Below are 24,788 nucleotides of genomic sequence, written 5' to 3'. Positions count from 1 at the left end.
GGGTCAAGACACATCCTTCCTGATGAATGAGTCCTTACAGCAGTTTATTTTGCCATGTGTGCATACTTTTGAGCTCAACATTGATCCTTTGTCATTTATTCACTTAATCTGAGATGACATCCAATAACTGGCCTCACACACAAAATGCTGGTGGAACGCAGCAGGCCAGGCAGCATCTATAGGGAGAAGTACAGTCGACATTTCAGGCAGAGACCCAAGGGTCTCGACCCGAAATGTCGACAGCGCTTCTTCCTATAGATGCTGCCTGGCCTGCTGCGTTCCACCAGCATTTTGTGTGTGTTGCTTGAATTTCCAGCATCTGCAGATTTCCTCGTGTTTGCAAGAACTGGCCTGTATCTTTAGACATGTGAAGGACAATTAATTTGTTATATCAGATAATGGCAACAGATCATTAATGTGTTCATGTGCCAACAATTAAAAAAAATTTATACAGTGTCTTTCATGGAGCAAACAAGCAGTAGCATTTTGAAAGAGAGTTTGATACCAAGCCACGTAAGAAATCATTGGAGCAGTTATGCAACAAACTTTTTAAAAATAGCTTTAGAGACAGAGAGCTGCAGAGAGGGAATTCTAGAACTTAGGACCAGAACTTGGCAGCTGCTGACATGGCTCCAAATAATGGAAAATTAAGTTGAGGAATGAATCAGAGGGCGGAGTCAGAAGAGCAAGGGAGTTCTTGGAAAACTGTACTGCTGATAGAGATAATAGAATAGTGGCTGATGCCATAGAGGGATTGAAAAACCAGAGTGAGAATTGAAAAGGCAGTGTATTACTGAAGCAGTAGGCAGAGCTATTATGTAGGCAAGTTCTGGAGTGAGTCAGCAGCTGGCTGATACCAAATTTATGAAGACCAGAAGATCCCAAGTGTACGAAGGACAGGACAACAGAGGCCAGTTAAGATTGCATTACAATGTAAAAGTGTGTCAAATTGGTAATTTCTATGTCAGTACACAGTTCGAAAACTCAGTAAGGACCATTATTTCCATTTCTGCAGTCTCATTGTTACACATGTGATAATGTTAACTTGATCAAGTCCATGTTTCTTACCCAAACCTTTTCCAACATTAGTGGTAGAAAACCTGTCTTCCATATGGAGCTTCCTGTTTTGTTGGGAATTCAGTATCAAGGAGCTAGAATCACTTCCAGAGTGAGCGATGATGAGGAAAGAGCAGCCAGATACATGTATAATATCAAGTAGGGAAAGAGGAGGGCAAAAAAATCAGTGAGAGAAATACATGGTCTGATGATTAAGGGATTGGAAGGGAAAATGAAGTTAGATTCTCTAACTGAGAGTCTTTTGGTGGAGAAATTATTAGCTGGTATTGGGGAAGGTCCATACCAGCAGCAGACTGGAGTGAGGTAAGATAACAGAGTTATTTGAGGGGAGAGGGAAAGGGCATCAGTTTGTAAAAGAGGTAGAGTGTATGCGCGGAGATGAGATTGGGTATTATGTCGAGGTGTAATAGTGGATGAGACAGAAGTTCCAGCATGAATAGTTCCAATTGGAATTGATGGAGAAAGTGAAAGATGTCACTGTTAAGTGAGAAATTTGGAAAGGGGCAGAGCTGAAAAGATAAAGAGCTGAATAGGGTAGAGTTACTCAGTAAACTTCAGTCAGAGTGAAACTAAGACAGAGTCAATTGGCCTAGGGAATTGAATGGAAGTGGAAGAATGTTGGAAAATGATTGTTGAGACAACATGTGTACAATCTGGATGGATCATGACAAACAAATTTTCTTTGGATTTTCACTTTATAATATTTAAAATAAGATGTAAAGTAAGTTACTTTAAAATGTTAAGTATTATCCAAGTCCATGAAGTGCGCTGATAAAATGAGTGTCTCCAACATTTGGAATTCCCCTTCATGTTTCTGTACTCCAGTGTTCTTCTTATGCTAACTATGATCAAGAGATGTTGTGCACATTACCAAATTAATGCATGAAGTCTCTGTTACTTATTTTCAAATGAAAACTCTGTGATCATGAGCTGAAACCACGTTGATTGCTTTTTGAAACTGTCAGTTAGCTTCTGCTAAAGTTGTGGTTACAGCTGAATGTGTTGTATCAATGCTGCCACCATCTCATGCTCTCCAAACTGATGTTGTTCTGTCTCACTGCTGAGCTCTGTCCATTGAGAGATTTAGGATTACATAATCTCCTCCCTGCTGCATGGCATTTTTTGGAATAAAACAAAACATTTTGGAACCATAAATATTTTTGAAGCTTCGTCACTGTTGCGATGTAGAAAATTTGCGAGCAGCACTGGGATAAATAGTGACATTATCTGCTTTGTTTTCATTGATATTGGTTTAGGGTTAACTGTTGATCCAAACACTGAGACAAATCTCCAGAGATAGTATCTAGATATTTTGGTATCTTTAACACTGTTCTAGGCAGCCAGCTAAGGCTTTAATTTAACTTCTCATGTAAAAGATCATATTCCAAGTAATGCAGCACTCCTTAAATTCTGCAATAAACATCAACTGAAAAGATACCATAATGCCACAGAAGAGACGATTGAAGTATTATATATAATATTTATACAGTACTGTGCAAATGTCTTGGGCACACATAGGTAAAGTGCCTTAGACTTTTGAATAGTACTGTAGTCATTTTATGTATTGCACTGTATTGCTGCCATAAAAAGACAATTACGTATTTGAGTGATGATAAACCTGATTCTGATATGTGTGTCTAATATGGACTGAGAGTGGGAAGGGGGCAGGGAAAGGGGAATCATGGTTGGGAAAAGGGGAAAGGAGTGGGGAGGGAGCGGGGAACACCAGAGAGACATTCTGTAATGATCAACAAACCAGTTGTTTGGTATCAAATTACCTTGCCTGGCGTTTCAGGGCTGGATGTGTCTGCCCCCACACCACCCTCCCACCACCGGCACTCCTTCTCTGCCACCTCTCCCATACCCCTCTCACGCACTTCCCCCTCACCATTCCCAACATCTGTTGTTCCTGCCAGATTTACAAATTCACTCTCCACTCCACATTGACAAATGCAGTACTGTGCAAAAGTCTTAGGCACCCTAGCTATATATGTGCCTGAGAATTTTGCACAGTATAGATATATATATATATATATATATATATATATATATATATATCTTGCTGGCCAAATTTGATTTATTGCTGTTATTATCAATTGTACAGTATATACCCTTCATACACTGGCTGGGCAGTGAGCAACTGAGTCAGATTATTTCACTTAAGGCAACAATGAAAACAGCTCTAGGACAAAACAAAATGCCCAGTGTGTCTTTTCCTGACTGATGTCCAGTGATTTCTGCTGGAAAGTATCTGTGAATTTTTGGGAATGGACTCCGCAATTTGGAGAATCTGGGAAAATGCTCTCAATGACTCCGTTTAGTCCTGCTGTCTCCAGGAAAGAAAGCAAGGCACTCCTGCTCAGCATTGCTGGTTTTTACACTTCAATTGCCCCTATCAAACGAGATAACTTGCTTCATTTTCCATTTTCTAAGTAACACAGTTGCTGTCTTTGCAGTCAATTGTTAGACTATTGGTTAGTTTCACATCCTGTAGTGAGCTCACACTGAGCAAATATGATAATGTAACCCACTCTTTTTAATACTGGGCCTTAGATGGATTAGTAGGATCTTCCTGCAGGGACTGCAATACAGGCTTGTTAAGCGCCTAGCTCAGGCAAGAAATTGGTAGAGTTTTAGTAGATGAGATGTGGGAAATTGTCACTTGCCTTGGCCCTTATCTGATAAACTTCCACCTACAAGTTTGATACCTAGTGTACTAAACAGCAGGTAAACTTTATGGCTTTTAAAAGCACACAGATTCAACATAATAACAATAACAATGTTTAACACAAATCCTACAAATGTTAGGGCATGTGATTAAACTCTTGATCAAGCATTTTAAAGGAGAATGTTTAAAAGTCTAGAAAAGGACTTCTACAGCTTAGGCCTGTTTAGTTTAATTTATTAATAAAGAAAAGTAAATCAAAAGGACCAGTGTAAAGGTACACAGATTTATGATTGATTGAGGAGTTTGACAGTGGTGAGTTCATAGAAGGATAGAATGAAGGTGCATTCTGGTGCTGGAATCCAGTGTTGGTCTGTTCAAAGCAACTTGTCAATCTGATCTTCAAAGTTATGATCATGTTTAACTGCTCATAGACTTCAGTAGTCCATAGTCAACAATCATTACCTGGCTTTGGACCAGTAAAGGATAAAAAGAACAGTGTACTTACTGCATTGATAAAATAAAACGGTAAACAAGGGGAAGCCCAAGGAGATTGAGGTTTCAATCTACATTAAAATGTAATGGGCAGGCTCAGGAAATGATCAAAGAAACTAATGAAAAACTGAGCTTTACGTGTCATGAATTGATATAAAGACATCATCATCATTTTGTGCCATGTTGTATAACATAGATGATCATAGTCTATGACCTTGATTGTTCTTGGCAAATTTTTCTACAGAAGTAGTTTGCCATTGCCTTCTTCTGGAATGTGTATTTACAAGACAGGTGACCCCAGCCATTATCAATACTCTTCAGAGATCGTCTGCCTGTTGTCAGTGGTCACATAACCAGGACTTGTGATATGCACCAGCTGCTCATAGGACCATCCGCCACCTGCTCCCGTGGCTTCACATGACCCTGATCAGAGGGGGAGGGGACTAAGCAGGTGCCACACCTTGCCCAAGGGTGACTTGCAGGCCAGCAGAAGGAAGGAGCTCTTTCCACCTCCTTTGATAGAGGCATATCGCCACCCCACCACCCAATGTCAAAAAGATTGAAAGAAGACAGAGAAAATTTACAAGGATATTAGCGGGACTTGAAGATCTGAGATATAGGGAAAAGCTGAATAGATTGGGATTTTAGCCCATAGAGCGTAGGGGACGGAGGGGAGATTTGATAGAGGTATATAAAATCGTGAGGGATATAGACCGGGTAAATGCAAGCAGGCCTTTTCCGCTGAGGTTGGGTGATGAGGACTAGGGTTAAGGGTGAAATTATTAAAGGGAACATGACAGAGAGAGGTGTGTAAAAATGGCCCAAAGGATAATTGGGGACCCAAGTCACCCCAACCACAAACTGTTCCGGCTGCTACCATCCGGGAAAAGGAACCACAGCATAAAAGCCAGGACCAACAGGCTCTGGGACAGCTTCTTCCACCAAGCCATCAGACTGATTAATTCACGCCGATACAATTGTATTTCTCTGCTATATTGACTGTCCTGTTGTACTTATTATTTATTACAAAATACTATAAATTGCACATTGGACATTTAGACAGTGACCTAACAAAGATTTTTACTCCTCATGTATGTGAAGGATGTAAGTAATAGTCAATTCAATTCAATTCAATGAGGGGAAATTTCTTCATTCAAAGGGTGGTGGGAGTGTGGAATGATCTGCCAGTGGAATTGGTGGATGCAGGTTTGATTTCAATATTTAAAAGAAATTTGGATAGGGACATGGATGGGAGGGGTAAGGAGGGCTATGGTTTTGGTGCAGGTGAATGGGACTAGGGGACTAAGCAGAGTAAAGGTTTGGCACAGACTAGATGGGCTGATGGGCCTGGCTTGCTTCTGTGCCATAGTATTCTATGACTCTATCCCTGGTATAACTGAGTTGTGCTTCAGCTATGCACAGCCCTGGTGCACTGAAAAGGTACTGTCAATAGTTGTAAGCATTGAAGGGAGTTGATTTATCAAACTTTTACAAATTACGTTCCAGGAGACATTACAAAGCCCAGGAATGCATTCCCTGAAATCTAGGCTAATTAAACGTATGGTGTGGGTGTTGAACTTTGAATTAGGTCTGTCTGCATTGTCTCCTCCAAACATTCTCTATTGACTCTACTAACATCTTCAGTGGAAATTTCACAAGGGTGCTCAGCCCGTTGTGGAGGCTTGGGTGATGGAATTGTGTTAGTATCTTTACACCAACTCCAACTTTTTATTTCCCTACTGAGGGACAGATCAGGAGCTGGAATCAGAGTAGACAGATTTGGGCTCTTGTTTGCAGAAGAATGCACAACACGATACTCCTCAAGAAGTCTAAGAACAGAGTGAGGCTAAACATTGAAGCTGAAGTAGGAGCGGTGTTGTAGGGAATAGCTGGCGGTTATTAAGTACTGATGGCAGGACGGTGAGCTTTACTTTTAATGTTGTTCTTTCTGCCCAGCTGTGGCTTTAGAAGAGTGGAGAGGTCCCAAACTGCAAATCAGTCATTTTTTCCCAATATTTCAGTGTAAACACATGAGCCGCTAGGTCTGGGAGGTTATGGGAAGAGAGGAAACAGCGATTGTAATCTGTTAAAACGCACACACTTCCCCAGAAGAGACAGTGAAAGAAAAAAAAGTCAGAAAAAAATGCGGTAACTAGCTTGGCGTCACATCCGCCTGATCCGCCACAGAAGGGGGGAGATTTAATTATCAGGCAAGTGCAGTGGGAGTCCTCACAGAGATCTTGACAGTAAAAAAAACTTTTAGCGATTGAGCCCGAGTTGCGACTGTTGGAGCAGTCCGTGGGCTGAGCTCGAGCTCAATGCAAGTCAAACTCAGTCAGCGTACTCACACATTCAGCGACGCCCTGAATCCGTGAGTGGCTCAGCCTCATCAGTGAGAATTCACCTCCGCAAAAGGATTTTGGAGAGAGAACAAGAGAAAGCGGCGCACTACCCAACTCCTTTCGCCGGCAGCACCCCCACCAAACTTTTCACCAGTTTTGTGCTAAGTTGCTGAGCCTCGGCTCGCAGTGTGAGAAGAGGACGATGAAGGCAGCTGTCGAGCAGCCGGCTCTGACTATAATTAAGACGGAGAAGGCTGATGGTGAGTGGCTGCGTGCAACCCGCTCTGTCTCTGCGCGGTGGGTGTGCATTCGTGAACGGGACAGTCCGCGGGCTATCACCCGGGGTCGGCGGATTGTGATCGTGTCTTCCTTGGACTGCAAGGTCGAGCGCCGTTCGGCGCTTTAAATGTGGGTTTCGGCACCCCAGTGCATTCAGGGTTGATACTTTATTCTTAAATTGCATACCCCGCAACTTTTTACATAAGATTGTATCAGTTCTGCCGCAGTTTTGTTGAGCTAAATTTGACATAGGTCTGTGACTCCGTGTCGGTATGTGTCTTTGTATGCATGTACGTATATCTGTACCGCGTTTGTGTACACATCTGTCTGTCTATATGTGTATATCGTGTATATGTCTCTGTGTTTGTTAGTGCATATGTGTGTCTGTGTATGTGGGGGTGATGTGCTTGAGAATTGTCGCTCCCTCAGACCCTCACTCTACCTGTTGGACCCGGAACCAGCACGTCTTCTGACTGAACTGTCAGTGTGTTCTCCCCGTATCTCAAAGAGTAATGAGAGGACATTGTGCCCTGACCTGAACTCGAGTCTTTATCCTTTTATTTAACATTTTCAGTTGGTTTATTATTGGAGTTTGGCAACCCGGCTTTCACGGGGCTCTGGCTTAGCTCCAAACTGCGCAGCGCATGTTTATTGCACTTATAGCTCTTAAAATCACGGAACCAGCTCTGGGCTCTGTTATACTTACAAGCCTGCACTTCACACGGAGCACTTTGTTTTATACATTAACCTCTTCCAGCCCTTTTTTGATTTATCCCTAAATGTGGGGGTTGGTTTATATTACGGCGATCACAATAGGAGGATGGGCGATGTGTTTCCGAGACCTTTGATGTAGGCGTGTCCCAGATTGGCAGCTGTTTGAAAAAGTCACGATGGACCAGTTTTAAGGATTAAATCCTCAATGTTATTGTAAAATTACAACCCGCAATATTGTGTGCAAAAAAAATCTTCAAAGCGCAGAAAGGATGCACTGAGGGAACCGGTTTGTGCAGACAGTTGTTTTCGTTATTTCAAAGGTAGTCAGTCAGTGCATGAATTCTGTATTTCTTCAGCACCTTGCCTTTTTTTTGCTCAGATTACAACATCTGCAGCCTCTCGTGTGTCAATGCTGAGTGATATTGTCATTTGAAGTCAAACTTAAAGGGATCTCGGAGAGAACAAATTCTTGCATTTAGATGACGCCTAAAGCAACAATTTTAGGTGACAACTAAATGTGTTCTCCAAACTGTTGCTTGTACGAGAGCTGTACCGGTGAGTTGAAGCCGACTTCAGAGGAGCCATGATCCTGGCGACGTTTCTCATTAGATAACGGGACTGAGATGCCGAGGGTGTGAACTGCAGCTATGATTCTGAAAAGATTGTGGTTACTGTGACCGAGCTCAGGAACATTGCATTTATATCTTAATTGCTATAGTTTTAGTTATCACGTGAAATTCTGTTTTTTTAAAAAAAAATTCCAGGAACTCCCTCCCCTCTCCAATTTGGTTTATGGTCTGGCCACCACTGGGTGGGAGTTAACGTGTTTGTTTAATTGTTCACAAACAGGCAGACAAATCTTGTTCTGACGTGTGCTGTCTTACAAAGCAACGACCTCATTTACTGAACTGGGCTCCTCAGTCTCAGATTTTAACTCCAACTACACCCACAGAGAAGGAAGGGTTTTAAATTCCAGCTTTGAGGCGCAGGGGCTATGGGTATTGATTAACAAAGATTTAGGAGGAATTTGGCAGAGGGATGCGTATTTACTGTCTGAAGCAGTTCACTGCGGCATCGGGGCAGCACAAGGCCACTGAATTGGACTTCTCGGTAATATTTCTGGCTGCCTTATTTCTGACATCACATCCGAATGTGGCTTTAAATATGCGCTCTAAAATAGCCTCATTAGCATACAATAACGTTTGCTACTTCCCCAAACTGACTCCACCCTCAGCGAAAAGAACAGCAGAGTAAATGACTGGAGTCGGGATAGGGTGGGGGACTCCTCTGGAACGACTCCCTCTGAAACCTGCCGCACTCGCCCTACTATTTAATGCCTTCATCAAACTCAAACGGGGCCGGTGTTGCCGCTGAGGGGGTGTGGTGGAGTCTATTGGCCGGCGTTAGCACGGGTACGTGTGTGCCTTTGGATGCCCGGAGTGGACTGCAGCGAATGGGGCCCATTAGATTATACATACTGCAGAGACACATGGGACTGTGGATGCTTGAGTGTCACTCCAAGTCCCAGGAACTGCAGTCGCTTGAGTGTCCATTTTGCTGCTCCACTGCGAAGTCCTTTATGCCCACTTTGAAGAGGTCTCACTACTCTATTTGACTGTCATTTTCCCGCCACAGATGCTGGCTGAGAAGCCGAGTTTCACTAGCATTTTGTGTGTGGATCACACAGTGCCTAGACACCCAGAGGAACAGTGCACTTAAAATTTAGAACATTAATTCATAAAAGCTCTAATCTGGATGCATTGGACTGGTCTATTCTTCCTGTCCTGGTAATACTGGAATTGGCAGAGTGGACAAGACGGATCAGTGGCATTTTATGGGAGTACTCCAAGAAAGTTCTATTTAACCATGGGAACATCATAGTCGATTACACTGGACAACAATTTTTTATTTGAAAGTGTGAATTTGGAGAAACAAGAAATTAATTTTTATTGAATATAATTTATTTAATTGCATAACTGCCTATGCTTTGCTATAGTTCAACTGAGCTGAAACAGTTTTGTTGATGATTTTCATTTGTACTTAAGGCTTCTCACTTAAGTGTCCATCAATAATCAGCCAGCATTGATAAATTCCAGTTGCCCTGATACTGTTTCTCCATGACCACAATGTCCCGGTGAAATCTTTCACCATGCTCGTCAGTGACAGTGCCAAGATTTGCAGGGAAGAAGTCTAAATGGGAATGCAGAAAATGTGAGGAACCCAGGCTTTGTCTTGGTCACCAATTTTACACCCAAAGTAGACCTCATGGGCTTTCTTAATAAGAGGAGTCATGTTTTGTCTCTGAGATTAAGCATATACTCACTACAAATATAACAAAGTGTCACAGCTGTTGCAACATTGTCGAGACATCTTGCTATCTCAAATACTCCTGAAGATGCAATTGCTTTATTATAATGAGTACACACAATATGCTACACACGCAGAGCATGCGCAATGCCTAGAACATTGTGTGTATGATGCTTCTATAATCTTTCTAAAACCTGCCCTGCCATGCAGCATCCACCCTGCCTAAGCATGCCCAGGCAAGCCTGGACAAGATAGAAAAATTTTCAGCTGACGTTGTGGGCAACATTTTAATTGACTTGAATTATGAATTGCAATAACAAATTTTGTCAATTTCAGAAAAAATGGTGATTTGCATAATCAGCAGCCCAAAATGCATACAATATAGGCAAAAGTATTCAGGAAGCAAAATCTTTGTTGTCCAGTATTAATGGCACCAGATGGACGTGAAGGGACTGGATAGAGAATAAGGATAAAACTCTAGAGCTGGGCTTCTTCGCCTTTCCCATTTAAGGATGCATGGGGACCAAGTCAGAGTGTCACAGAATTATACAGGATGGAAACAGGTCCTTCAGCCTATCTCCTCCATGCCAACAAAGATGTATACTTGAGCTAGTCCCATTTGCCCAGTTTTGACCAATATCCCTCTCTGCTTTTCCTATCCATTAATCTATTGGTCCAGGGGCTGAGCCAGCTACAAATGATGGAGCAGAATGCAAACCCATTCTTTTGAGCTGATGGGATGTTCAGTGACAATACCATGGGTGTTGCACAACAAGGTTTCACAACTCAAAACCAGGTAAATGCAGTTTCACATGAGGCTAAAAAAAAACTAGATGCTGAAAACCTGAAATAAAATAGTAAAGGTCAAAGCAGTCAGCATCTACAGAAGGAGAAACAGGCTTAATAGAGTTTCTTGATGAAGTAATAGAAATGGGTAATGAGGGAAATATGATTCATATGGTAGATAAAGGCTTCCAATAGGTATTTGATAAGGCCACAAAATTAACTTGTTAATCAGGATGGAAAATTTTGGACTAAGAGAGCCTGGACAGAAAATTGGCAAAGTTAGGAACAACAGAGCGTGGGAAGGAAGCATACCACAAGTTCCCCAATGATTTGTAGGAGAACCACTGCTTAATTTACAATACATTGATTTGGACAGGGGTGCATAAGCATCATTTACAAACATGCAGAAGACGCAAACTGTTAGGCATAACAAACTTTGAGGAAGGTGGTAATGGACTCTCAACTCTGCACTTTCCTTCCACCTATCAGTTGGAAAATAGCTGTCCAGCTGTATTGGGTCTGTAGACCATCAAATCGCAGTTCTTCACCCTTACATCCAAATACTGTTTGAATATGTTGAGGGTTTTTGCCTCTCCCACCCATTCAGCGAGTGAATTCTGGATCCCGGTGCGCCCTGGATGAACGATGTCTATGTAGGCTGTGCTTCTGTATCATTGTCATTATTGTCACCTGACACCATAAAACCTCATTAACAAGTCTGCACTGGACCTGCATCTTTACAGGGAGAGTCAAGGTCATCCTTGTTCTCAGCTTCCTGGCCTCAGGATCAGCCCAGCTCCTGGCTGGAGAGATGAGTTATCTTGCTGCTCATTGGGGGTGGGGGGGGGGGGGGTCAGTGGTGCCCACTCCACAAAGTCAAACTTCATCTGTCTTCATCTCCACAGGAGGAGGGCAGGCAGGCATTTGCTGACATTGCACCCCATGACCTTACAGAGACCTCTAGTAACCTCCTGCTGGAGTGCCTTGTTGTGCCTCTGAGCATGCCTTGAACATTTCTCTTGCAAGTGATGTAACCTCTTGGGATCCCTGTCAGTAAACTTGGAATCATTGATGTTACCACCATCAAGTTAACACAGAGACCAGGTAGAGAAGAGTGCTGGTGGTGTTCGCTCACACCTACAAGGCAAGGCTGATGAGTTCTCAGCTGCACAGGTTTTGAGGCTGTCTGTATTACACATAGAGCACAGCAGTGTTTCTCTTCATTTAATGCTGTCAGGTTTGGCAATTCTTCTGAGCTGTTGAAACAGCACAAAGGTGATTTTCCATGACAGTTGAGCGTCAGGAAAGTGATAGATTGAATTTCAAGGCTGTTCCCTTTCATTTGATTCAGTAAGCTTTCTAGTGTCTTGTCACTGTTCCTTAACTAATGCTGAAAAAACATTAGATGCCTACATCTCTAACTGCTGTTTGAGGGATCTTTTGAACTAAGAATATATCTGTGCAATGAACACTAGGGTCAAAATGGTCATTGCTTTTAACAAAGCTCTGAACAATATTCCACATGCTGCACCTCCAGTTGACAATCCAGAAGTCCATCCATAGACTGGTTCATAATTTTGAATATACTTGTTGACAAGACATGTTTAGTTTCTTATGGTAGTTAAATTTTATTGTGTACCCCACGTAATCTGTTATGTTGCTGTTTTCTTCCACTGCACTCATTTTTCATCCGTAACTTTGTGTGCATGGCTGAAAATCTTGAAGGCCCATTTTATCCAAATCTTTCTTTATTTCTAGCTGTTGCATCATGTCCCTGCTCAGATTTCTGTTTCATTAAGTTCTAGGATAACTCTCATTTGTAGCCCCCACTTTATTTGCATTCTGTTGTTCGCAGCAAAGTAACAAAACGTGAGCGTTATTCTGGGGTACAAGCAAGCTGCTGCTCTTATTTAGGTCAAACTGATAAGCAGACTAGGCTGTTCCTCTGTTTTCTACAACAATAATATGATTGTTCACTGTAAACTTGAACAAACATACAAGCAGTTATTTAGTAACCAGGTACTCTCTATTCCTGTGACCATTGGACCTGTACTTCAGTGGTGGGAGGATGAGGGAGATTTTGAATTCCCATTCTGATATGTCTATTCATGGCCTCCTCTACTGTCAAGATGAAGCCACACTCGGGTTGGAGGAACAACACCTTATATTCTGTCTGGGTAGCCTCCAACCTGATGGCATGGACATTGATTTCTCTAACTTCTGTTAATGCCCCTCCTCCCCTTCTTTCCCCATTCCTGTTTTATTTATTCCCCCCCCCTCTTTTTCTCTCTCTGCCCATCACTCTTTGCCTGTTCTCCATCTCCCTCTGGTGCTCCCTTCCCCCTTTCTTTCTCCCGTGGCCTCCTGTCCCATGATCCTTTCCCTTCTCCAGCTCTGTATCCCTTTTGCCAATCACCTTTCCGGCTCTCAGCTTCATCCCACCCCTTCCGGTCTTCTATCATTTCACATTTTCCCCTCCCCCTCCTACTTTAAAATCTCTTACTATCTTTTTCAGTTAGTCCTGACAAAGGGTTTCGGCCCGAAACGTCGACTGTACTTCTTCCTATAGATGCTGCCTGGCCTGCTGCGTTCCACCAGCATTTTGTGTGTGTAGTGAGATTTTGAATGCATTTTTAGCGAAGTGTTAGTGTTATAGAAGCATACAGCAAACAGGTCCTTTGACTCACCAAGTCCACACTGATCATCAATCACCTATTTACATTAATCCCATTTAATTCTCTTCATACTTCACCAACTCGCCCAGATTTTAACACTCACCTGCACACTAGGAACAATTGGAGGAAGGTCATGTGATTACAAGGAGATCAGATCAGCATGGTAAGAACTGAACATGATCTTGCAGCTCTGAGGCCAAAAGCTCTGCTTGCCGTTTTAATGTACCGCCCCTGGGCTCTGGATTCAAAATTTATCTCTCCCATAAATAATGATGCAGTGTCTTATTGCAATTAGATTACTTCCTAACTGGAACCTCTCAGTTCAATGGCATAAATTTAATAAAGTTCCATATATCAGATGAGATTACTTGACATAATTCTGCTGGAATGCATAGTCCGTTCGGTCAGCCCAAGTAGATTCCATGCAACCACAGTTTAGAAAAAGAGCAGTTCGTCATCTCATTAACGAGGTAAGGTCAGAAAGAAGGCTCTGGGGATTGGGTCGTTGACCCAAAATGTTGACTTGTTTCTCTTTCCTCCTTTTCTGCTCGACTGGCTAAGTTCTTCCAGCATTTCTGTTTCTGTTTGCAGTTATTTCATTTTCCTGCTCACTAAACTGAAATAGCAAAATACTGTTGAATATTGTATGCAGAGGCAGCTTTAAATGTCGAATGTGCAAGGGACTGAGATCTAAGATGTTCTTTTACACAAATGGCGGAAAGGCATGAGATTTGCTAGGAGCTGAGGGCTTGATGAGAAAATATCCTGCAGATTGGAGGGTGGGATGAAAATAATGCATCATTTACACTTGAATTGTACAAAATATAACAATCTTAGGCACATATATATAGCTAGGGTGCCTTAGACTTTTGCACAGTACGTAGTAATGTTATGTATTGCATTGTACTGCTGTCTGCTCTGCTGACTTTGAGGATCAGTAAAGTTGCATACCTAGCTCCCTCCACTCCTCAACACTTCTTAATATCATACTGTTTATTATCTGCTCCCTGATTATTTGTCCCTCAAATAGATTGGGTGATTGCTTCGGATTAGCTTTCATGAGCGATGTTCCTTTCCTTTTGACCTGTCCAGACACCATACTTGGAATATTGTGTTCAGTTCTGGTCACCTCATTATGGGAAGGATGTGGAAGCTATGGAGAGGGTGCGGAGGAATTAACCAAAGAGCATGTCTCATGACGATAGGCTTAAGGAGCTAGGGCTTTTCCCTTTGTAGTGAAGGAGGATGAAAGGTGACTTGATAGAGGTGTACATGATGATCAGAGGAATACATTGGAAAAAAAGTAGCCAGAGACCTTTCTCCCCAGGATGGAAATGGCTAATATTAATGGACATAATTTCAAGCTGATTGGAGGAAAGTATAATCTTGCCACTTAAGGTAAGATGGCGGCACGCTTGGACACAGTGGCTTTGATAGGGTCAATCAAAGTTGTTATTGTCTTTTTAAATGTGTATTTTATGATTGCAAGATCCTGATGGACATTAAGAACTTAAAGTACTGCAGGTCTCCACCATCAGTGAGTTTCTGGTTGGTGGAGAAACTGAAAGAACTGGACGGTGTGGAATGCTCTGCGGCAGAGGGCCATCAGTGCATGAAGGAGGTGTGCAGTCTAACAGCGAGTGGCGCTTCTTAGTCGCTTTTCTTGTGACCGCAAGACCCTGTTGGGCATCGATGGCGCGGAAGGCCATTTCATTGGTTTATTGGTGACCGGCGGGGGCAGGCAGCAGGCCAGCCAGCTGCATGGCCTTCATTGTAGTGAGGACTAGGCCTCGAGTTGCAGTGTGGCTTGTTTTCAGCCACCGGGGGAGGCACTGGAGTTGGGTGCTCCAGTGGAGTCCCAGAGGCAGTGTTGCACTGCATCCATACTGAGTTGGTGCTGTCCTCTAGTACTCACTTGACATAAGACAAGCTGTTTTGCATTTGACTGCAGACTGCTACAACATTCATGGACTCAGGGACATGGACTATATATTTTTTGGTGTGTGACTGTATTTTACTGCTATCTTACATATGCTATATGTTCCTTGTGCTGTGTGTGACTGTTGGTATTGTGTTTTGCACTGTGACCCCAGAGTAGCACTGTTGTTTGTCTGTATTCATGGGTTTTCATGTATGTTTGAATGACAATTAAACTTGAACTTAAACTATGGGGGGCATCAGAAGGAAGTTTTTTTTTACTAAGAGTGCTGTCTTTCAAGATATTTGTTAAATTCATCTACTTTCCCATAGTCTTGTATGTTATTATGAAAGAGCAGAGAGATTTTCAGTGTTCTGGGCCATAATTTATCTTTCAGCCAGCATTAGCAGAGTAAAAGAAGAGTAAAAGACTCTAGCAGACTAAAATAATTCTTATTGCATGGAAATTATTTTTAAAGCAAGCATTCGCCCCTCCTGGTATGTGCTCTCACAAGCATTCCCTCATCTCACTTCATTTTGCAGCATCAGCACAACCTTCTGTTCTTCAACACGTACTCAACTAGCTTCTTCTCAAATACATCTACGCTGTTCCTCTGAATCATTGTTTGTGGTTTGTAGCTTGTTGGCTTCATTGCTGTTTCTGGGACACTGATGTTGTAAACTTGCTGCCGCATTTCCCAATACCATGTGTCAAAAGCAATTAGTGGGGTGTAAAGTTCTTCAAAGTGTGGTGAGGTTATTTGAAGAGCAATGCAGATGTTAATTCCATCTTATTGATAAACATGTAGATGGCCAAAGTCACAGTGGCTGAGATGAGGAGACCAAGCCAATGTAATTGTCATTATAGAGTGGCAAAATGTTTTTCAGTGGGATTTTATATCGACCCAAATGCATGCCAGACTTTCACAAGAATGATCCTCGTAATGAAAGGGTTAACAAATGAGGACAATTTGATGACTCTGGGCTTGTACTCACTGGATTTCAGAAGAATGAGGGGAGATCAAATTGAAACCAATTGAATATTGAAAGGCCTAGTCAGAGTGGATGTGGAGAGGATGTTTCCAAAAGTGGGGGAGTCAAGGATCTGAGGGCACAGAGGATGTCCCATTAGAACAGAGATGAGGAATTTTTTTTAGCCAGAGGGTGGTGAATCTGTGGAATTCATTAAGCACAGATGGCTGTGGAGGCCAAGTCATTGGGTATATTTAAAGCAGAGGTTTGTAGGTTCTCAATTAATCAGGGAGTCAAAAGTTATGGGGAGGAGGCAGGAGAATGGAGTTGAGAGGGATAATCAATTAGCCAAGATGGAATGGTGAAACAGACTAGATGGGCCAAATGGCCAAATTCTGCTCCTATATCTTGTGGTCTTTCTCATTTTGTCAGCGGCCAAGTTCTGAGAAGATGCAATCAATCTAAGTAGTTGACACACCTAACGGGTGCCCTTGCTTAATGTTTTGATTGAGCATACTTCTTTAATCTGCAGGGGGATGTCCAACCTGTATTTTCAGAAAGGCACATTCTAGACTTTAAATTTGGTTCTGCTTGTTCTTGCCTCATTTTAACCCCTTGCATCCTGTAGAAGCCTAAAAGTTAGAAATAAATCTTGTTAGGTCTGCTAAAAGTTCTTGGCATTCCAATCATGTTCCAAGGTGTGCAGCATGACACAGTATAATGCACATCCTGGAATCTGAGGCAATAAGCAATCTGCTCGAAGAACTCAGCTGGTTAAGCAGCATCTGTGGAAAATCTGAATGCAACCTAAATATGTACTGTTCTTTTCCTCTCACAGATGCTGCTTGATCCACTGAGTTCCTTCGGCAGTTTGTTGATTGCTCTTAATTAACCCTATCTGTGATCAACATCCCTCCATTCCCTGCAATTTAATGTGACTGTCTGAATGCCTCTCAAGTTCCACTATTGTGTCTACTTTCATTACCAGCCCTGGCAGTATGTTCCAGGCATCCACCACTCTCTGTGGGGGGGAAAAAATTCTTTCTCCTTTAAACTTACTCCTCCCCTCACCTTAAAGCTATATCCTCTTCTCATTCGTCATTTCTACCTAGGGAAAAGGACACTGGTTAGCTACCCTATCTATGACTCTCGTAATTTACGTAAACTTCTCTCAGGACTCCCCTCAGAGAAAATGACATCTCCATAAAGCTAATATTCCCTCATGCAGCCAGTATCCTGGTGACCCTCTTCTGCACTATCTCCAGAGCTTCCCCACCTTTCCGTAATGAGGCGATTAGAACTGCACACAACACTCCTGATCAAAGTATTATATAGCTGCAGCATGATTTCCTGACCCTTATACTCAATATCTCGACTGATGAACACAGACATTCCACAAGGTTTCTTCGCCACCCTATTTAAGTGTTATTTATCTTTCTAATGAAGGTCAGAGACCCTGTTCAATTGAGGTGGTATGACCACCTCAGTATTGGGGTTAGAAAATCAGTGGTAAATATAGGGAGAGACTAGAAGGTCAAATGTGGTTACAACTGACGTCCATCTCCCTGTGTTCTTTTGTGCTGTTGTGTGTGGGCACGGACGTCTGCACAGGTTGCAAACAGGTGGTTATCCGCAAGCCAGTGGCTAATCATCAGTGACCTTCAGCAGTCAGTCCATTGGAAACTGCTGTGTATTCGGGTGGTTATCCACTAAGCTGACAGCTGGGCTCTTTCATGAGGGCAAGGACCTTGTGCCCTCAAATTCATAATGGACGAGAAATTCTTTGGCGCCTCCCAATGCTTTTGTGCACCACATAAAATAAGATCAAAGAATCTGGTTGTTGAACTTGAATTTGCACTGAATAGGACTGCAGAAGTTTTGGGTCTGGAGAAATCCATAGCGCGAGATTCATTTGAATGTGCTTGGCCTCAAACCAATAGTCCAATTGAACAGGTGAATGAGAGGCAAAGCCTGCTTTCACCTGATCTTTTGCATCCTTGCTCACCAGATCCACGGACACTGAGCTCAACGCATGGACCCCCTCCCCCAAACAAAAGGCACCTTTATATTTTTACCTACCTTCATTCCCACCATGGCCCCCATCACCGCCCGCTCTGTTACAGATGTTTCTTGGGCCTGATCTGGTTGGGTCCATGACTCCTGATGTCCCAACTGAAAACGACAAATTGTGACATCTTCCTGCTCCAACCCAATCCTTATTCTGATTTCCTGCTCCTATCTCCATCCCCCCCTTGTCTCATTCTGTCAGCTGGATCCCTACCACCCCACCTTGCTGCCCACCACGATCAACTGAAGGTCAGACTTTTAGTTCAAGGTCCAATGTAAAGTTATTATCTAAGTATGTTTATGTCACCATCTACAACCCCAAGATTCATTTTCTTTCAGGCATTCACAGTAGGGTAGTGAACTACAAGAGAATCAATGGTTGCCAGTCTTTGAACGTGAAAAAGAAGGCAAACTGCAAAAACAAAAAAAAACAGTAAATAAATAATACTGAGAACATGAGTTGTAGAGTCCTTAAAGAGAATCTATAGGCTGTGGAATCAGTTCAGAGTTGAAGTGAGTGAAGCTATCCATGCTGGTTCAGGACCCTGATGGTTGAATAGTAATAACTGTTCTTGAACCTGGTGGTATGGGATCTGAGGCTCCTCTATCTCCTTCCTGATGGCATCAGTGATAATTGAGTGTGGCCTGGAATGTGGGAGTCCGTAGTGATGGATTGTGCTTTCTTGTGGCAATGCTTTTTCTACAAGTGCTCAGTGTTCAGGAGGGCTTTTCCTGTAATGGACTGAGCAAAAGCCACTATGTTTTGTAGGATTTTTCCATTCAAGGGCATTGGCATTTCCATACCAGGTCATGATAATCTCCACCACTTATCTGTCAAAGTTTGCTGAATCTGCACAAACTTCTAAGATAGTAATCACTGCTGTGCTGTCTTTGTAATGGCACTTGCGTGCTGGTCCCAGGACAGATCCTCTGAAATTATAACACCAACAAATTTAAAAGTTGCTGACCCTTTTCACCTCTGATTCCCTGACTAGCTCATGGACCTTCAGGTTCCCTGACTAATTATTACCCCCGACTAGCTCATGGACCTCGGGTTATTCCTCCTGTAGTCAATAATTAGCTCTTTGGTTTTGCTGAAGTTGAGTGAGAGGTTATTGTTGTGGCACCACTCAACCAGATTTTCAGTCTCTCTCCTGTATGCCGATTTGTCACCACCTTTGACCCAGTCAACAACAGTGGTGTCACCAGCAAACCTAAATATGGCATTGGAGCTGTACTTAGCCTCACGGTCTTAAGTATAAAGTGAGTAGAGCAGGGGGTTAAGCATTCATTGTCACATCCCCACCAAGTTGAAACCATCAACCCACACGATATAAACCAATAGGTTTGCAATGGGACAACTGGTGGAGGAAAGATCTTTGCATACACAAGGGGCAGTAACTGCACAACATCATGGGCCCCCTACCTACATAATAACCAATTGTTTTGAGAGATCCATGCAAAAAGGTACACTTTGGCTCTTTGTACTCTACTAGTATAATGATGTTTTAGGCAGATATCTTATTGTAAAACTGATATGGGAGCAATCTCTATTTAAGTGAACAAAATTTAGTTATTAAGTAAACCGTAGTTTCATATCAGTCATTGTTTGATTGCTGTTTAATGAAGGGGACAACAGTTTGGAAAGAGCAAAGGTTAGATGCATGCAACATTAACTGACAGACTTTAAATATTGTTTCCATCTCCAGTGTTATGAATGTGGTGAATAATTCACTGTTAAGCACAAAAGCCTTTGTGTTCAGATCCAAGTTGCCTCTCTTTGCTGTTCAATGTGCAAGGTGTTAGCCCTGTGGTTTATAACACTTTCTATCTCAAGCACTCAGAGTGCCATCAGACAGGTGCACCACAGGTTAAATACAGATTGCAGCGCTCTGCACTCTCCCTTCAGACATCCAGAGCATGTATCTGGTGCAGATTTGATGCACATTACATTCAGATCATATCAGTGTTCTCTTGTAAGATGAAAAGCAATACCAAATTTATCTTCAGCTTCAAGGAGAACATTACCTAGTGTGACATTTTCCATTTTTTCGCTCTGCCGATCTCCAGATGAACAGTGACCAGTTACACACAGTTCTTTGGCTCTGCTGGATAAGATTTGGATTAAGATATTTGTGTCAGTGTGGAGAGACTCTACTTTGCGTCTGGTTACTATGAATAATTGGGGCATGAATTGATGATGAAAGGGACAACATGAACAAGGTTATGTTCCATTTCTCAATGCCAATATTTCTCACCTTGGCCTCAATATTTGCAGTGTGTCAGGTGAAGGCTAGAACATTTGTAATATATTGCCATGGCATTGAGTGAGTGTACAAGATGCAAGTTTTCTCTCATCAATGTAGAGGTGATGCTGTGGAGAATCTTCTGTGCCAAGTTCCAGCATTGGAGTACTTCCCACATGATACATTCTCCCAAGAAGCGTCACGGGAAGGGTTTGTAGGAAATGATATGAAGTAAACATATTTTTGTGTGGCTGTGCAAGTCAGTCTGATTCTAGTTGGTTCAAAAGTTCATCAAAACTCAAAATAATCAGTTCCAAATAAAGCAATCGAGATTGGTTTTGTCAACAGACTGTGATGGTGTTTCTGTAACCTTTCATGGAATCTTTCAAATATTTAAGAATAACTTGAGGAAAAATAACTTTAAATCAGCCATATTCTTTGAATAAATTTTGTGTGGTTCTGTTAATATGATAAATACATTTTCAAGGCAAAATCAAGAGGTGTATCTCCCATTTCACAAAGCCTGATCGCAGCCTCCTCTCCAGTGACCTGGGTTCAATCCTGACCTCCAATTCTGTCACCGTGGAGTTTGCACGCTGTCCGCATGGGTTCCATCTGACTGCTCCAGTTTCCTCCAACATCCCAGAAATGTTTAAGGTGATAAGCTAATTGTCCCTGGTGGTGTATAGGTGGTAAAATTGGTGAGGATGTAGGAAGAATAGATAAAAGAGAAAATTAATGGGTGAATGGGATTGCCCTGTAAAATAGCATACTGAGGGGCAAAAAGGCCTCCTATGCCATGAGGAAGTGTGAAATGTACAAATATACAAATTGACAGCCAGGGAAGCCATTTTGGCCCCTTGTTCCTGCTCTGGCATGGAGTAACATTGTTGTGGCTGATCTGATGGCGATCTCCACCTCACATTCCTCTTTACCCTGGGACTCTTTCACCCCCTTGCCTATCAAGTCTGTCTCCCTCTGCTTTAAAAAATTCAAAGGCTCTGCTACCACCATCTTTAGAGGAAGAGGGTTCTAAAGGCTTATTACACTGACAGCATCAAAATTTCTCCTCATCTCTGTCATAACAGGTGACCCATATTTTCTTCCAATAGTGATGTAGGCCATTTGGTCCATCCACCTAAGGCTGTTCTCAGCGCTTTCCTCTAAGTCCCTACCATTACTTATTCCTCTGTCATCTATTCTCTTCTGCTTATCCATCAACTCCATTCTCCAATTCTAACGCACACTCACACAGTAGCCAACTAAGCAACACACTTCTTGTGAAGTGGAAGGAAACTGGAGGACCCAGGGGGAAACCCATCCAGTAACGGAGGGAACACGCAAGCTCCGCACAGACAGCACGGGAGATCAGGATCAACTTCATGTCACTGGACCTGTGAGACAGCTATCGTAATTACTGAGAAGTCTTGGAACATGATTATAATATTGATTGTAGGGCTGAAGTGGAGAAGCTTGCAGGGGCAATAGGTTTATTAGTTACATGGTTACTGTTCTTTGAGAATACAATGTGAGTGATTCAGTTATTGGAAGTCTTCAACACTTATGTCAAGTATGTGAGACACGCTCTTGGATAGCATTTTTGGGCCAACTTTATCAACACTATAAAGTAATTGTCTTAGGTACATATTTTCTTGTTCTAAATTCTTTCATCATATGGACATTATTTTGCCAGTTATTGTTAACATTTATTACTATGTTGTCAAGGCAGCTGTTGCAGATGTAGTACTGTAGCTGTGTCTTGTAAAGTAGCATTCTGTCACTCAAATCCAATCATCATTTCAATTAATCAGAAATTTCAAACTACTCGTCAACTACATTGTCCATAAGCAGCCAGTAGATTAAAAATATCCAGTGCTATGGTGTATTTTGATGAGCGGGCTTACTTTGAGAAGCAACTAGTTGAGAAAATCTTAGAACAAGACTAGTCAATTACCCTCTGATTAGTTAACCATTAAAACAAGGCAGGTTAAATTCATACAAAAATTATCAACATATAAACCTGAAGAACACGATCACTGGCCTCAACACAGAACTCCTCAATCTAACTGGTGCCAGAAAACCTATTGGAAGAGATGAAATTCCAGATAAAGATGGGCTAAATAGTTTAAATATTTCTCAGGAGGGAGATGGACTTACCGGCGTTCTCCAAGTAAGGAGACCTCCTGTGCCCAAATTAATGAGTGAAAAGTAAGATCTTTCTTGGTGGTTTTTGCTAGGAAGCTGGTTGCCAGTTCGTTGGCAGGGCCTCCTCGAGCAGAAGCAATGCATCCAGCCCCTTTCTTGGTGAGGCCCTTCTCCAGCTAATGATCCATAAAAGCCGCCACTACTAAACATTCAAAGACTCAATTGTCTTGATGTTGTGTTTGCTCAGTCTCATCTTGTTTATACCCCCCAGCAGAAAAACGCTGAATGTCTAAATCATGCGGCACCCATAGAAAAACGCTTAGCCATGTTCCCTGTCTTTGCCAACTATCAAACACACTCCAAAACTATTAAAAATTAATCAATCTATTACAAGTTGAAAAACTGATTTAGAAATCAGAGGTTTAAAAAAAAATAAAAGCACTCAATTCAAAAAAATATGAACTCTTTCAGCTCTCACTGTTGTTTGCTTCCAATGAAGTCAGTGGATGAGAAGCTGCTGATGCAAATCCAGTCTGGCTCAGAATGTTCAAGCATATTCCCCACAATGTGTAGTGAGAAATTGCCACAATTCTGTCCTCCATTGCCAGCCACAGAAAGGTTCAATATTGAACTGTGGTCATAGTGCCATGGCAAACAGCTGCACAACAATTGTGGGATTGCTACATAACTCAAAATCCCAAATTGCTTTATATAGCAAAATGCTCCCAGGCTCTTGCAGCGTACTGACTCCAAGTTTGACGCCGATTGTTATGACTTATGACAAAGACACAGGAACGCGAAGGAAGGCTTCAAGGAACAATGTCTTAGAAGAAGGCTGTGGAACAAAGGAGCTGCCAGTTTTCTTTTCCAAGCATCTTCTCCCTTTTCCAATTTTCTCTATTCTCCATCCCCAGATTTATGTTGTACATTGACATTCCATCTTAATATTCAATTTATCCTGCTGGAACCTTTGCCCTGGAATCTACCAGTTGGCTCAACTGGTATTTATACTTCATGATGGCAGAGAGAAGCCCTGTCTGGATATGGCGTGAGGGCATGCTTTGTCCATCTGACATTCAGAGGAAAACTCTCACTGCACTACCCAGGCAGGACACACAGATTCAGCAGGAAGCCAGATTTGCAGTGCTGGTTGGCAGTTACCAATATGTTACATTAATGGCTGGCAATGATCACCTGCATCGATTGCAATTGATTATGTTTTCCTTTGACGTTCTCCTAACAGTAACGTTCCATGATCACCATTAACCAGAAATGTACTTTACCCAGGCAGTCACTGTGACTACATGTTAAAGGCTGAGTATGCAACAGTAAGGGACTCTTGACTTTTAAAGTTGTTCTAACATCTACAGAATTCAACCAGTGGCTGTGAAAGACGTTTTCTCCACTCCAGAGACAGCAAAGTGTACTCTCTATATGATTCTATGACAACAGCTAACTCCAACAACATTGGGAAATGGTCTGTACTTCCCTCTATAAGTGCAGCTATGGAGGAACTGATCACAGATCCATTGACTGGCTGCACAGAAGCAAATCTATGCCATTCTCTTTAGCCATACATTTCGTTTCCTTTTAGGTACCAGCATAGTTCCCTTTCAAAGCCGGTATTGAATCTGACAGCTCATTCCTGTCAACAGTGCTTTCCAGATGCTGATCACTGGCCACATAACACAAAGTTCCTCCTCATTTTGCCTTTCAAAAATCAACTTAAAACCTTTCATTTTTGATCCTTGTTCCAAAGGGATTTGTGTTCATGTACAGTACCTGTGTTTTGAGTCCAGCCTCACCAGCCTGTCCCTGAAGTGGAAGTGTCTGGTCCCTGGAAGTGCTATACAACCAAACCCAAGTAATAAATCAGAAAAATGATTAGCTCCAGTGCTGGCCTCTGAAGAGTACTTCTCGCTATCTTCCTGCAGTTTGATAGATAGCCATATAGTCCATGGTACTGTTATTCTGTGCTATTTGAACAGGTCTATTTTGTGCCTCTTCAGAGTCAATATACACCACTCCAATCCCTCTGCTTGCTGCCTCATCATAAAACCCAATGGCCACCAATCCCCTCAAGTTTTCCCAACGTGAATGT

General features: G+C 42.3%; 1 protein-coding gene across 3 annotated transcripts in view; it reads left to right on the top strand.

Moving 5' to 3' along the window:
• The window catches only part of ets1 (v-ets avian erythroblastosis virus E26 oncogene homolog 1), a 99,359-nt gene that overhangs the window by 25,052 nt on the left and 49,519 nt on the right, over nt 1–24,788 (top strand). The window contains exon 1 of one of the 3 annotated variants that reach the window (XM_073029650.1): nt 6,404–6,839. The exons of the other annotated variants lie outside the window; for them this stretch is intronic. Coding sequence (XP_072885751.1) covers nt 6,782–6,839 — 58 coding nt within the window. The 5' untranslated portion in view covers nt 6,404–6,781. Of the gene's footprint in view, nt 1–6,403; nt 6,840–24,788 lie in introns of those variants that run through there. 3 annotated transcript variants of the gene reach the window in all.

The sequence above is a fragment of the Hemitrygon akajei genome, chromosome 26 (genome assembly GCF_048418815.1).
Source record: "Hemitrygon akajei chromosome 26, sHemAka1.3, whole genome shotgun sequence".
Classification (NCBI taxonomy): domain Eukaryota; kingdom Metazoa; phylum Chordata; class Chondrichthyes; order Myliobatiformes; family Dasyatidae; genus Hemitrygon; species Hemitrygon akajei.
This window is presented reverse-complemented; position numbering and strand designations above follow the sequence as displayed.